We start from the raw sequence: 14,121 nt of genomic DNA on the forward strand, positions 1-14,121 counted from the left end.
CACAGACATATATATCCTGTACATATATATACACACACACATATCCTATACATATATGTATACATACACACATATATCCTATATATATATATATATAATATGTCTATATGTATACATACAAACACACACAGATAAAGAGAGAGAGACAGATATAAGAGCATTCCAGCCCTCTCATTTTACAAATGAGGAAATTAAGGCCCTGGAAAGCGAAATGACTCAGCTTAGCCAAGGTCACACAGAAAGTAGCGATCAATCAAAAAACATCTATTAAGCACTGACTATGTACCAGGCACTGTGCATAAGAGAAAATGAAGAATTTCACCAAAAATGTGCTAGTTAGGAGGAAACCAGCTGGGCTGGTGGATCCAGCTATCCTCCAGCTGGTGAGCACTTAGTTCCACAATCCCAAACCCAGCCCACAGCGGTCTGCATCAGACCTCTCGAATGAGGCATTGGACCTTTGCCGAGATTTAAAAGGATTGTGGTGGCTGGGGAGCAAAGTTCTTTTGTGGTTTTTCTAAGAAGTCAGAAAGGAGTTAGAAGCTACAGTGAAAATGATGATGGAGCTTTAGGTCATGGGACTAGATTTTAAATCCCAGCTTTGCCATTTGTTCCATGGATGACCTTAGACAAGTCACGTAACTTCTTAGTTACCTCATCAGTTGGGCTAGATAGCCTCTGAGGTCCTTTATAGCTCTAAATTGATATTCTTACCAACCCGTCTCAAGTCACTGGAAATGGATTAGAAAGTAATAAGTAGAGCAGGTGTGTGTGTTTCTTCCATTCTGGATTTCTATTCTAAATGCTTCTATTCTTCCTCCATTCCCACTCCCAGGCACAGCAGAGTCCCAAAGGTCATTCTTACCTTCATCTCTGTCAGGTACCCCCTCTTCTCTCCTATCTCTTCAAGAGCCCCGAAATCAGCACAAAACATCCTCCATCAGTTTTGGGAAGATGTAATGGTATCAAGGGAAGTCTTGTGATATAGGAGAAATCTAAGAAAGTTAGAAATAAAGTCAGGAGACAACTTGATATAATATGTATACTTAGTATAGTGGGATGATATTGATCTTCTGATATTAAATCATTAACCTGGTTTTCTTCCTTTTTTCCCTCACAAAAGGCTCAGGTTGAAGCCAAGAAAGAGCATGAAGGGGCAGTGCAACTGCTAGAGGTGAGTGTTTGTTCTCTTCCTTTTTTCCTGGAGTCACTCAATGGTGCATAGATGATCTCTTCCAAGGTCTTTGTTTCCATTGCCATATATATTCTCTAGCTCCTTTCCCACCATTTTGGTCCTCTTCAGAAATGAAGGAATAACTATACTCCAAAGCCCTTTTCCCACTATTTTGGTCCTCTTCAAAAATGAAGGAATAACAATACTCTATAGCCCCTTTCCCTCCATTGGGAATAAGGTTCATTCACTAATTGATTCACTAATTGCTTTTGATTTCATCTTGGGAGAGAGGGCAAAAAAAGTCATTGCCTCTAGTCAGTTCTAGAGATGTCTTCAATGGAGGGATTTTCTTTAAATGCTACCAAAACTCTGTGTAGAAATATGTTGGTCCATTCTTTTCAAGGCCATCATAAAGTTGGAAGAAGAGGACAGCTGTGAATTTAAAAAAAGAACCCTGGGCTTGAATAACCATGACTTTATGTTAACAAGGAACAGCCCAACCTATTCTATGACATTATGACATGATTATGACATTAGGGAAAAAGTACCATCAGTATTTGATGGGGAGTAAAAGACCAACCAAAAGATTCTAAGAAATCATTTACAAGTTCTTTTCCTGTATAAAGACTGTATGGAATATATAGTCAATAGAAAGAAAGATAATTCTTTTCTCACCCCAATATACATTTTTTAACTGGACCTGTGATTTTGTTGGTGGAGAGTATTCATAGGTGAGGAAAGTCCCTTTACTAGTGCAGATTGGCACCTGCTCTAAAACTTAAGCCTTGGAAGGTCCTTAGAGTCACTGAGAGTTCAAGTGACTTTCCCATGTTTCAGAAGCAAGATTTGAACTCTGGGTTTTCTGAGTCCAAGACTGTCTCTTTAACTACTAAGCTCTGTTGTCCCCCCACCAACACATGAGGATTGCCCAACAAGGATTCAGAGTGGGGGAGGGAGGCAGGTCATTACCATAGGATAACCACTAATTCTTGGAAGGGATAATGGCTTGTGGGTGTTGCAGTTGGGATTCTTTGGGAGATATGGGTTCTACTAGCTGGCCACCCAGTCAGCTCTGAAATTCTGTAATTCTTTTCCAAGTACCCACTCACGGCTCCACCTCATGCCAACTAAATAGAACTGAACCCTCTTCTTTGGGAATTTCTTAAACATGGTTCCGTGGATGTTATTAGGGGTCTTGTTCTGTGATAGTAAATGCATTCCCACCAACGAAGTCCAATAAGTCATGATGAGGTACGACATGTCACAAACGTGGGCAGTTGTCCCAAGACACGGCCTTTTGCTGTAGTCCCACTGTTGGGAGAACTTTTTAGTGACTTTTCTCTCCAAACGTTCAGGCTCTTTCTTTGGGTTATATTCTTTCCTGTGAGGACGTATAAGTTTCTGAGGCCCAGGATGGAGTGAGACAGGACACCTGCAGCATCCGCTCTCATCCCCATCGCTCCTTCATCCATAATGGATAGGCCATAATGAGCATCAGGAGTCCTACCTGCTTAAGACAAAGGTCATACCCTTAATGATCTGCCATCATACATAAATTCATCAAAGGTCCAGACTCCCAGAATTCAGTGATCTCTGCCATAGGCTCACCCTCCCTGGTGGCTTTATTCCATTAAGAAAGGCCAAGGGGTTCTTGTCCTTCCTCTCTCCAATCTCCAGGCCCTTTGTCCAGCTGCTTCTTCCCAGAGGGGCCCTTCCCTTCTACCCCAGGGAACTTTGGAGCCATTAATGAAAACACTTCTCTTAGGTTGCTTTTCCAAGTCTATTCCTCCCCCAGGAGCAGATTTCATCATTCTTCTCCTACATATTAAAATTGATTTTTAAGCACTTATTAGATAATGAATCCCTAGTAGGAAGCCCATGATGAATTATAAGGGGGACTCGGGGCGGGAGCAACACCTGGGGAAATAAGGAAACCTCCAAATGGCCATTTGTCTCCCTGAAAAATCGCTGGACTCCTCTTTGCTGAATGCTGCCCCACCCCCTGCCTTGTATCAGGCAGCCTCCATCTGCAATAATCTTCGAGATGGACACTCACTGTTGCTTTTCCCAGCTGTACTGAGACCTATTTGTTTGAAATTTTGTATTGGTTTAAATCTGCTTGCTGAGATTGAGGCAAAGTGCCAGAGTTGTGTTTTTTTGTTGTTGTGATTGTGATTTAGTGTGCTTAGCCTGGTGCATGTTTTTATGGGTAGTTACTGTGTTTATTTTGTTTTTTAAAAATGGGAAACAGGGAGAGGAAGGGGGAAAGGATATAATATTGTGGTTTTTTTCATTTTCTCATCTCATCTTTCTGTTATTGTATCTTATTGGGATTTTGTTTTGCTCCAGACCGCCTTGGACAGCATGCAGGTATTTTGGAGTGTAATTTGCCCTCACTCCTGGTGTGTGTTTGTCCCGAGTGCTTTCCCTTGCATAGAAACCACTGTAGAGCCCCATGATCTGGGTCTGCTCAGATGGTCTTCCGCACAAGTAATGTGCTTATCCAAATGGCGGGTTGTAAAGCCTCCTTAACTGCACTGTCACTCTGCCTGATTCCCAATGGGAAAGGGGTCCTAACTCCCACATGAATAGGAGAGGCAGCTGTGAGGCAGAAGCAGTGGTAACTAAAGTTAGAGACAAGAAGATCTGGTTTCTGCCAAATCTTGGCTGTACCACTGACTATGGTACCTTAAGCAAATTACTTCTGAGCATCTATTTCTTCATCTATAAAATGAAGAGATTGAAGGACATAACTTCTAAGATCCCTTCAAGCTCAAGATCTATGGTTCTAGTCCTACATAACCAAATATTAATCCACATTCTTCCCTGAGCAGACCCAGTGAACACGGTTGGACTTTAGTGTCCAGGTTGTAACTTTCAGGCTCTGGAAGTTTCCTCTCAATTCAAATGACCTGGGAAAAGAGAAGTTGGGTATCTTTCCTCTTGCCCCAGAACTAAGGGATTCTTTACAATCCCCACTGATTCTCAATGTAATCCTCATTGCAGAGAAGGTAAATAGCTACTTTAGGGCAAAGAGTTCCCTATTCCAACATAATTTAGAATTCTCCTATGTGCTGAGCCCTGAGTATATCAAGACAAACCAAAAAAAAATTCCTTGCTGGAATTGGGACTGGAGGCAGAATGGAATGGTGCTAGAAGGTGGAGTGAAGGTACATTCACACAGACACATATATATGAAATAGTTTTAAGAAAGAGAGAGCAACTAAGAGCCAGAGAGATCAAGAAAGACTTCCTGGAGGAGATGGCAACTAAATTGAGGGAAACTAGGGATTCTACAAGGGGGAGGTAGGAAGGGACAGCATTCTAGGCATAAGATACACAAAAGATCTAGAGGTAGACCATGGGATACTATATAAGACCTGGGAATAGCCAAGAGACCAGCTTGGCTGGAAAGGAGAGTGATTGAAGGGAAATTTTATAAAATAAAATTGAACAACAGACAATTGGAAACGCAGACTAAACCTTGGGAGAAAGACAGAACTAGAGATTAGTTCTCTCTTTCAACATCAATGCAGAAAGGTTTGTTGAAACACTGGGAAGTCTGCTTTCTGCAGGAGTATGCTCAAGCAGGGATTCTTAATCTGGGGTCCATAGATTCCCCCAAGAGATTTGAGGATAGATGCCAATGAAGTCTTAAACATGGATTGTTTTCACTTATTGCTACCTGAAATAGAGCATTTCTTTTCATTAGGCATCCAGGCAAAAAGTTCAATTCATTAGCTTTCCTGGGCTGCCAGAGGGGCCCATGACACCAAAAAGGCTAATTAGTCCTAGTTCAGATCAGTAAAACAGGGACAGTAATGAAATATTGGGTTGATTTGTGACCTAGGGCTTAAAATAAAGAATAAGATGGAAAGATAGTGGAACCCAGCTATAGGCTTTACATTAAGAGCTGCATATTATTTTTATTTTTAAGAGGTAATAAGAAGCTATAGACCTTTTTTCAATATGTGAATAACACGGTCAGATCTGTTTTCAGATTCATAGCTAGGTATAGGATAAATTGGAGATGGGAAAGACTAGAGTCAGGCAGACCAACTTAAGTCAGTTTCTGTAATCCAGGTGATAAGTATGAAGGGCCTGAACCAGGCTTTATGAGAGGAAAGACGGAAGTAGAATTGACAAGATTTGGCAGCTGGTTGGATATGAAAGATAAGGGGGAGGATTTTAAGATTAATTAATCAACAAGCACTATGTGTCAGGATTCGGGATGCAAAGAGAAAAAAATGAAACAGTATCCCAAGTAGAATCTCTTGTCCTAGGGATACATGAACAAAACCAGGTCTGTTCTCATGGAGTTTATATCCTATCATTCAATTTTTCAATCAACAAGCATTCAGTTAATATCTCTTGTTTTTCAGGCAATGTGCTAGATGGCAGGGATATAAGAAAAAAAGAAAGAGAAAAAAGAGAGAAAAGAAAGAAGGAAGGAAGGAAGGAAAAGAGCGAGGGAGGGAAGAAGAGAAGGAAAGAAAGAAAAGAAAGAAGGAAGGCAGGAAGGAAGGAAACAATACCTACTTTCAAAGAGCTTACTAGAAGGATAACTATCAAACCTAGGGAACTGGAAGAATGATGGTATCCACAATTTTAAAAAAGGAAACAAAGGAGAAAAAGGTTTAGGAGAAATATAGAGAACTCCCTTTAGGACAAGTTAAATCAAAGACGTCTTTGAGATATCCAAACTGAAATATCTAACAGGCAGTTGGTGATGTGGGACTGAATCTTGGTAGAGACAAATTGGCTAAATATGTAGATTTGGAGGTTATCTGCATAGAAATTATTCTCAGTTCTGTTTTTAGTTCAAATATCAATAGTCAGGCTCCTGGAATGGAGAGTTGGAAAAAAAAATTCATTCCAAATATGTAATGTGCTTTGCAAACCTTAAAGTACTATACAAATGTTAGCTATTATTGCTAATTTAGTACCCCATGAAAATTCTTTGGTGTCTCAGAAATGATTCTTGTCTAGCCCTAGGAAAGATTTGATCAGGAGGTAAAGATCTGGATTGAAGATTGGGGGCAGGGCAAAGGGCAAAGTTAGCCCTAAATTTAGTTGAGAAGAGATTTTCAAGAGAGAAATCCTAAATTGTCAATTTAGTATGGAAGGCTGAGAAGGGTCAGAGATGATCAGCCTAGCTTTCTTTCTTGGATATGGGCATCCTATGGAGGAGAAACTTCAGCACTCTGCTAAAAAAAAAAAAGAATAGTGAAAGAAAATATGACTCTAAAATCCTAATCTGCCCAAATGGTTAAAATAGCAAAGGTGAAGGTCATCTGGGAAGTCCATATGGCTTGAATATTTTGATTTCCAGGATGAGGATCAATGGGAAGTTCATTTTTTTCTGTCCCCATTAGAGAGACCAGAAGGAGAGGTGGTAAAGTCATTCCATCTCTAACAGATTCTTTTCCTGTAACAGAGAAAGGTGTTTTCTTGAACTTTGGGAACTCAGGTTTAGGTTGATCAGCAGAACTGGTATTTGGAGATGAGTCTGGCACTTAAGATGTCCTAAGAAAGAGACAAAAGAAAGAAGGAAAAAGGAAGGAAAGAAAAAAGAAAGAAAGGGAAATGAAGGAAGGAAGGAAGGAAGGGAAAGAAAGGAAGGAGGGAAGGCAGGCAGGCAGGCAGGAAGGAAGGAAGAAAGGGAGGAAGAGAGGGAGGGAGGGAAGGAAAGAAAGAAGGAGGGAAGACAGGCAGGCAGGAAGGAACCAAAATGCTTTTAGTGTCAGTTACTATTCAAGGTGCTAGGGAGGCAAAACAAACATGAAGTCATCTCTGCCCATAAGGAGTTTTCAGTCTATTGGTTATGTGCTCTGTGTATGTCTTTCCTGTTACTATTTTGTAAGGTAGTTGTGATGACCCAAATCCATCTGATCTCCTAATGAAATCAGATTTTGCATCCCCACTTTGCATCCCCAGTGCCTTTAAGTTAAGGGATTTTCCAGGCAGCCTCCTTCCTTCCCCAAGCCTCGGGCTAATCCAGCAGAGTCAGAGGACCAGATTTACTAGTTAACTATATTATCTTGACAGAGTCATTTAACCTCAGTTTCCTTAGTTGTAAAATACCAATCTGAGTTTCAAAGAGCTCTAATATCAGAGAAGGGGGATATAATTGAAAGATGTGGAATCTGGGTTTAAGTCTCGACTGCCACTAACTACCTGTGTAACATTGGACAAATTACTTCTCTTCATCTGTAAAATGAGGAGATTGGACCTTATGCCTTCCGGCTCAACTGTTGTTGGTTCTGTAATTACACGAGTGAAATGAGCTGACTTGTCCAGGATCACACAGCTTATCAGTTCCGAAGCTAGCATTTGCACCCGATCTCTCTAACTTGAAAGTTACTGCTCTTTGCAACAGCTGTTCATCTGTGTGATGGACTCCCCCATGGCTATAGTGACACCTATGGAGCTCTTCTCAGGATAATGTTTTTAAGGCCAAATTATTTCTCCTTTCTGGGTCCCAGTTTCTTTATCTGTAAAATGAAAAGGTTATACTGGATCTCAGTTTCCTCATCTGTAAAAGTAAACTTGATGGCTACTGAGGTTCCTTCTAGATTTAGGACCTTATGATCCTATGGGACTATGAATACATGATATGCAACGTTCATTACAATTTGAAGTATTCATAGATTAATTCATGAATTGATTAATGATTCAACTTAGCTAAGGATGTTGGCCTGCAATTTTAACACAATCACACATGCATATTTAATTTCAAATACTTTTTCATTCTTTAACTGGTACCAATGACTAATGAGAACAGAGGACTTTAGCTTGAAGTTAACCAACTAGTTTTTTTTTTAATTATGGCTTTTTATTTACAAGATATATTCATGGGTAATTTTACAGCATTAATAATTGCAAAACCTTTTGTTCCAGTTTTTCCCCTCCTTCTCCCCATCCCCTCCCCCAGATGGCAGGTTGACCAATACATATTAAATATGTTAAAGTATAAATAAATACATTATAAGTATACATGTCCAAACAGTTATTTTGCTTTACAAAAAGAATCAGACTTAACCAACTAGTTTTTATTGAGGGCCTACTACGTGCCAGGCACTTTGCTAAGCACTGAGAACAAAAAAAGGCTAAAAATAAAACAAAAAAAACCTGTTCTTGCTCTCAAAGAGCTCATAGTATTCTAATGGAATAAATTAAATATAAGGAATAAATATTTAGGGTTGTCACTGAATTAGAAACTAGCAAACAACAGTAATAATAATGAGCCCATAATGAATGGATTTACCAATTAACCCTAATTAATGACTCCGCTAATGCCATGAATTTATTAATTGACCTTTTTCCTTGCTGACATATTCAAATGTTCCAGTTTTACTAACTATGCAATTCACATATCTGTATTCAGACAAAGAGACAGCTATACGGGTCCCTGCAGAGTTTAATCCTTAAGTCCTCCTGTGATAAAGAAAGCCAGTTAGTTTGACAAATAAAAAACCAAGTAACGGAATCTTCGAAATCATGTTTTTGCATTTTGTTTTACTCATCTTTATAAATACCCACATCCACATTTGGAAGTTTCTGCTGTTGGTTCCAATTATAGCTCATTTGCTGATGACGGTGATATTGCCACCCGCTGCCCCCGCTGCCTGGCGGCTGATGGCAGATGCCGAGCTGGGGTTCTGTACTCCTTACCAAGTTGCAGGTGGCTTAGAATCAGGAGATGAGTGTAAACAGTGATTTATAAATGCAGCAGAGGGTTAATGCAGAGTCATGGTCCCATCCCATCCAGCAGAGAAGCTGAACTAGAGAAATGACAAACCCTCTGAATGCCCAAAATAAATATTGATGTGCAAATAAACCAGTCTGGTGCAGAATAGCACAGTTTACAAAAAGGGAGGAAGCAGGAGGCTCAGTTGCACATAGTTTTCCTTCTCTGTTATGGAGCAGTTTTTTATTCCTTTCCAGCTCAGCTACATCCCTGAGCATCATTCATCTGAGCCTCCAAAAATCAATAACAAAAACTTACCGATCCTCCCTCTTAACCTGAGAGACCTTAAATTCACAAGCTGAGTATTTCTTCCCTGGGTGGCTAAGGTCCCTCTCCCTCCCCAGAGAGTACCAGGCAATAAAAGGTATTACAGTAGCAAGAGCAAACTGTTTCTCTAGTACTACCTGTGTATCCTTAGATAAATCGATCCCTCTCTGGGACTGTTTCCTCAACTGTAAAGTAAGGGGTGGAGGGTCAGATTAATTGGACTCTAAAATTCCTCCTAACTCTAAATATATGATCCTCCAACCTGTGTTCCTCTGGTGCTTGCTATAGAGTTTACTAACCATGCAATTCACGTATCTATATCCAGACAAAGAGATATATGGGTCCCTGTAGAGTTTAATATGTAAGAATCCCCTTTGTGTTTGAACAAGTCTCAGTTTCTCCAACTGTAAAATAAGTTGTTAGACCAGTTGGTCTCTGAGATTTCTACCAGATACCATGTGAGTATTTGAGCCACAAAGACCAAATATATGTTCATTGATTCCTTTCTTATAGGTCAGGGCTCAATAGAACAGGAGCTTCCTGGTGGTGGTGGGAAGAGGAAAAGTGATACATTCACATGTTTTCACCTCTTTTCTATGATGATGATACCTGAGGAAAGAGAGGAGAGTAGATGCTGAAAATAGGGCTTTGAAAAAAATGAAAAATAACAGACTTCCTCAAGTGCCTCATTTCTACTTGCTCAAGGAATTAACTATTTTTGAATATTCATTAATTCTTTCTTTTATATAGTCATCAAACACCTAACAATATAGGTCTTTTATTTTTGTCAAGACCTGTGATTTCATTGGCCAAGGAAACCAATGTAGATTGTTGGTTTGTTTTTGCAACTTAAAAGTTTTAGAATATTTCCCAGGATACTGAGGGGTAAAAGGATTTGTCCAGGGCCACAGAGCCAGTATAATTAATAACAATAGCAATAATAATAATAATAATTAGCATTTTATGTTGTATCATTTGATCTTCATAAAAACCCTGTGATATAGGTGTTATTATTATCAACCCTATTTGTAGATGAATAAACTGAGGCTCATAGAAGTTAAGTAAATTTCTCAGAATCACAAAACTGCATCTGAAACAAGGTCAGCCTTCTAGCTACTATAATATACTTCCAACATCTTGCACATGTTTAGCATTTCATGAACATATATTAATTTGAATCTGACAAACATCTGTTGAGAACCTACTGTGAGCAGGGAAAATCTTGTGCTTGTGTTTCTGAAGGAGATGCAAAGTTTGGCTGAGACATTCTTAACCCTCAAGGACCTCATAGACTAGTTAGAAACTAGGGAATAAACATTACTTGATAAGTACATTAGAAAACTGCAAGAAAAGAACTCGTCTAATGAGGACATCATTGCTGATTTGATAGTAAAGGGAAGACTTCAAGAGTTGGAGACACGAGTTTTAAAAGTGGGTAGAGATTCAACAGATGGAGGCTCAGGGTACCATGTGGGACAAGGTATAAAGATGGGAGAGCACAGAATATATTATGAAGCACAGAGAGTCATAGAATTATGGGCCCTGAGGACAAGGGAAAAGGGCCAATGGTAGTGAATGACCTAGAGCATAACTTGGCCCATGCTCTAAGTACTCCTAGGTTTAGGAGGCAAGATTTTCTGGTTTAGGTGAAACATAATGCACGAAAGAGGATAATATAAGCCTACAAAATAAAAGAGCCAAAGAAACATAGACAATTTTAATGGAAAACCATTCAAAAGCATTTCTGATGAATGGCTCTCTGGCTTCCACTTGAAAGCCTTCAGTAATAGAAAATCCACCATTTCCTAGGAAACTGGTTACATTTGGGGATGGTTCAATAAGGAAATTTTCCTGCATATGGAACCAAAATCTGCCTTCGGGTAACTTATTGCAATTTCTAGTTCTGTCCACTTGGGACCAAATGGAACAAGTCATCCATCTTCCACATACCAAGTCCATCTAGTAACTAAACATAGCTGTCATTTTCCAAGTTAACATCCTCGGCTTCTCCAAATGACTTAAACTTGAGTTCTTTCACCATCCTGGATATTCTCCATCTTGTCAATGTTTTCCCTAAAAAGAGTTTCCCAGCTGTGAGCCCACTACTCCAAATGTGATCTAAGGTTGACTGCAAAGGGACTATAACCCCCCCCCCCAATTGTTCTGAAATTGGGTTATTTGTTTTTAATGAAGTCTAATGTCATCACAGCCTTTTTTTTGTTTACTGGGTCATACTTTTGAATCATACTGGGCTTGTGGCACATTAAAATCTCCAGATCTTTGGCTAGATGTGCACCATTCCTCCTTCCATTTCCTATGCAATTGATTTTTTAGACAAACATTGGATTATATTTGTCCCTATTAAAATTCATTAAGTATAGTTCTATAAGATGCAGTCAACCTTAAATTTTAAGTTCACTAAATCCTTTCTTCCCCCTACCATTTTTTTGGAGGAATTTTGGTAAGGTTATGCTATCCACTTTATAATAGGAAAAATTTTTTTAAAGACTTAAAATTTCTCCCCATCTAATTCCAACTTATAGTTGCTTCCATTTTTAGGGTCTTTAGATATTTAGATTCTATCATTCATTATATTAATTATTGTTTTCTCTTTGCTTTGTGTCATTCTGCAAGTTTGGTAAGCATGCTATCTACATCCCTAAGTCATTGATAAAAATTGTCTGAGTTTCCTGAATGACATATAAATTGGGCCTATGGAGATTCAATCAGGATCACTCTATATCTGAGAACACATAGGCAGATGGCCTTCATATTAAGCATTTCTTTTCTTCAGTGGGAGAAGGTTATCTTTCATTATTTCCCCAAATTCTACATGCCGGAGGGGTTTGTTGCCAGGGCTGCTTAGATGCCCCTTCAGCACTGACCACAGTGGAACAAGCTATTATGGGGTAACCTGGGACTGGTTTTATGTAGTTAATCCCATTTAACTGCCCTGCCCCTTGCTTGCTCAACATTTTGAGGAATTTGGCATTTTGAGGTAAATCAGGCCATTGAAAATTGATTGGGAATGTGACAAAGAATAGCCAAAATCCCTTCTCTGCCTATCTTTTGTCCTATATATTCTTGGGTCTAACCTTGGTTGGTAAAAATGCCATAAGCATAGGGCAGCTAGTTAGTGCAGTGAATAGAGTACTGGTCCTGAAGTCAGGAGGACCTGAGTTCAAATTTGATCTCAGACACTTAACACCTCCTGGCTGTGGGACCCTGGGCAAGTCACTTAACCCCAATTGCTTCTGCAAAAAATAAAATGCCATAAACATTAAGGAAAGGTGCTATGACATAGTTGGAGGAGAAAGTGAGTCCTAGAGGGCCCAATCAACTTGGTCCTAGAGAATTGGGGTTCAAATTCTGTTCTGACTACCTTTATGACTTTAGATACATCTGATTAATTTCCCTAATGTTGACTAGCCTATGTTTCAGTTTCCTTGTTGGTAAAATGAGGGAATCGTATTACCTTTCATTCTAAGAATGCCCATTTTGTCATAATTTCACAATGACTTAGACTACTATCTTTCTTTCCCAAGAGTGTCAAGAGTAAGAACACTCCTCCCATTTTCATATGTCTAAGTCATTAGCCTTGAATCTACAAAGACAAAGGAAAGGGATCCATAAGTCTTATCTTTTAAGCTTCTAAAGTCTAAAATCTTGGGTTTTTGAGCTAAAAGGAGATCATTTAGCCTGCCCTTTTCAGATAGGGAAAATGAAACAGATTTTTCTAAAGTCACAAAAGTGGTGGCTGAGCCAGGATTCTGTATTTGGCTATCTCTACTTTATTGGAAAACTGTATGGAAGCTGACTTTTTCTTTTTTGACCTTGAGTCAAGGGCTGTCCCAGGAGTTAAGGGACTCCATCTCATTAGAGATCTTCAAGCGAAGATTGGATTGATCTCTTGATGGATATATTGTAGTGGGGATTCTTTTTCGAAAATGGATTGGACCATAATTGATTGTGAGATTCCTTTTGACCCTGAGATTGTGTGAATCTATGATCTGTGACTTACATACTGATGGTACCAGGGAATTCTAAGAAGAAACAGAGTCAAAGTGAATTCAGGAAGTGTTTTGGGGGGGCTGAACTCAGCTAGATATGAAGAGGTCAAGGAAGACAAAGGTAATCTACTTGGAAGGACATTCTTAGCAGCCCCTGGGTTTCAGTTGTTGATTGCTCTCTCCATGGAAGGATAAATCATCAGCTTAATCCATTCAGGTTTTTTTTTCCTGAGTAGGAATAAACTTACTGATGTTTTATGAATTGAAGAGATTAATTATAGGTTTGGAATTCATTAGGTTTATTTTTAGAAAGCTGTGTTCACAGAAACAAATAGCGCTTCATTCTGTACCAGGAATCAGCAGGCTCACTGTCTGTGGAGGAGGGAGGAAGACTGATGGTCATTTTTAAAATATCAGAACTTTGAATCAGGTTGGAGTGGAGAGTTCATCTCAGTTGGTGATTTTGCCAAAGGATGCCCCGTAAGTCAAAGAATCCAGATCAGTCTAGCATAGAGGAGGTGGTAGGTTCCTGTTTCTGGAGGTTCTTCAAGCAAAGCCTGGACAAGTCAGAGGTATTGTAAATGGGATTCTTGTTCAGGGATGGGTTGAATTAAATAGCCACTGATTAAATCCTGGAATAAAATGATGTGGGACTGAACAGGTCTTCAATTAAAATTCAGTGCAATTGATAGGGTGCTGGACCTGGAGTCAGGAAGGCCTAACTTCAAATCTGGCTTTAGACACTTATTAGTAATTGTCTAAGTAGTACATAATTATAAAAGAACTGGCTACAAAAGGGTAACCCCTGACTTCTTCCTGTAATCTTTTGAATAAAAGCAAAACCTTTTATTCTGTAGTATTGGGGTTAGAGTATAAGTTCCATAAAGGCAAGGAATGAGATTATTTAAAAGGTGTTTCTC

At 39.3% G+C, this 14,121-nt stretch overlaps 1 protein-coding gene across 9 annotated transcripts in view; it reads left to right on the forward strand.

Moving 5' to 3' along the window:
- RIMBP2 (RIMS binding protein 2) overlaps window positions 1-14,121 on the forward strand; it is a 489,205-nt gene that overhangs the window by 387,265 nt on the left and 87,819 nt on the right. For all 9 annotated transcript variants that reach the window (XM_031948402.1, XM_031948398.1, XM_031948399.1 and 6 more), the window contains exon 11: window positions 1,124-1,174. In XM_031948402.1, coding sequence (XP_031804262.1) covers window positions 1,124-1,174 — 51 coding nt within the window. The remainder of the gene's footprint in view (window positions 1-1,123; window positions 1,175-14,121) is intronic.

Source organism: Sarcophilus harrisii, chromosome 1 (genome assembly GCF_902635505.1).
Source record: "Sarcophilus harrisii chromosome 1, mSarHar1.11, whole genome shotgun sequence".
Taxonomy (NCBI): domain Eukaryota; kingdom Metazoa; phylum Chordata; class Mammalia; order Dasyuromorphia; family Dasyuridae; genus Sarcophilus; species Sarcophilus harrisii.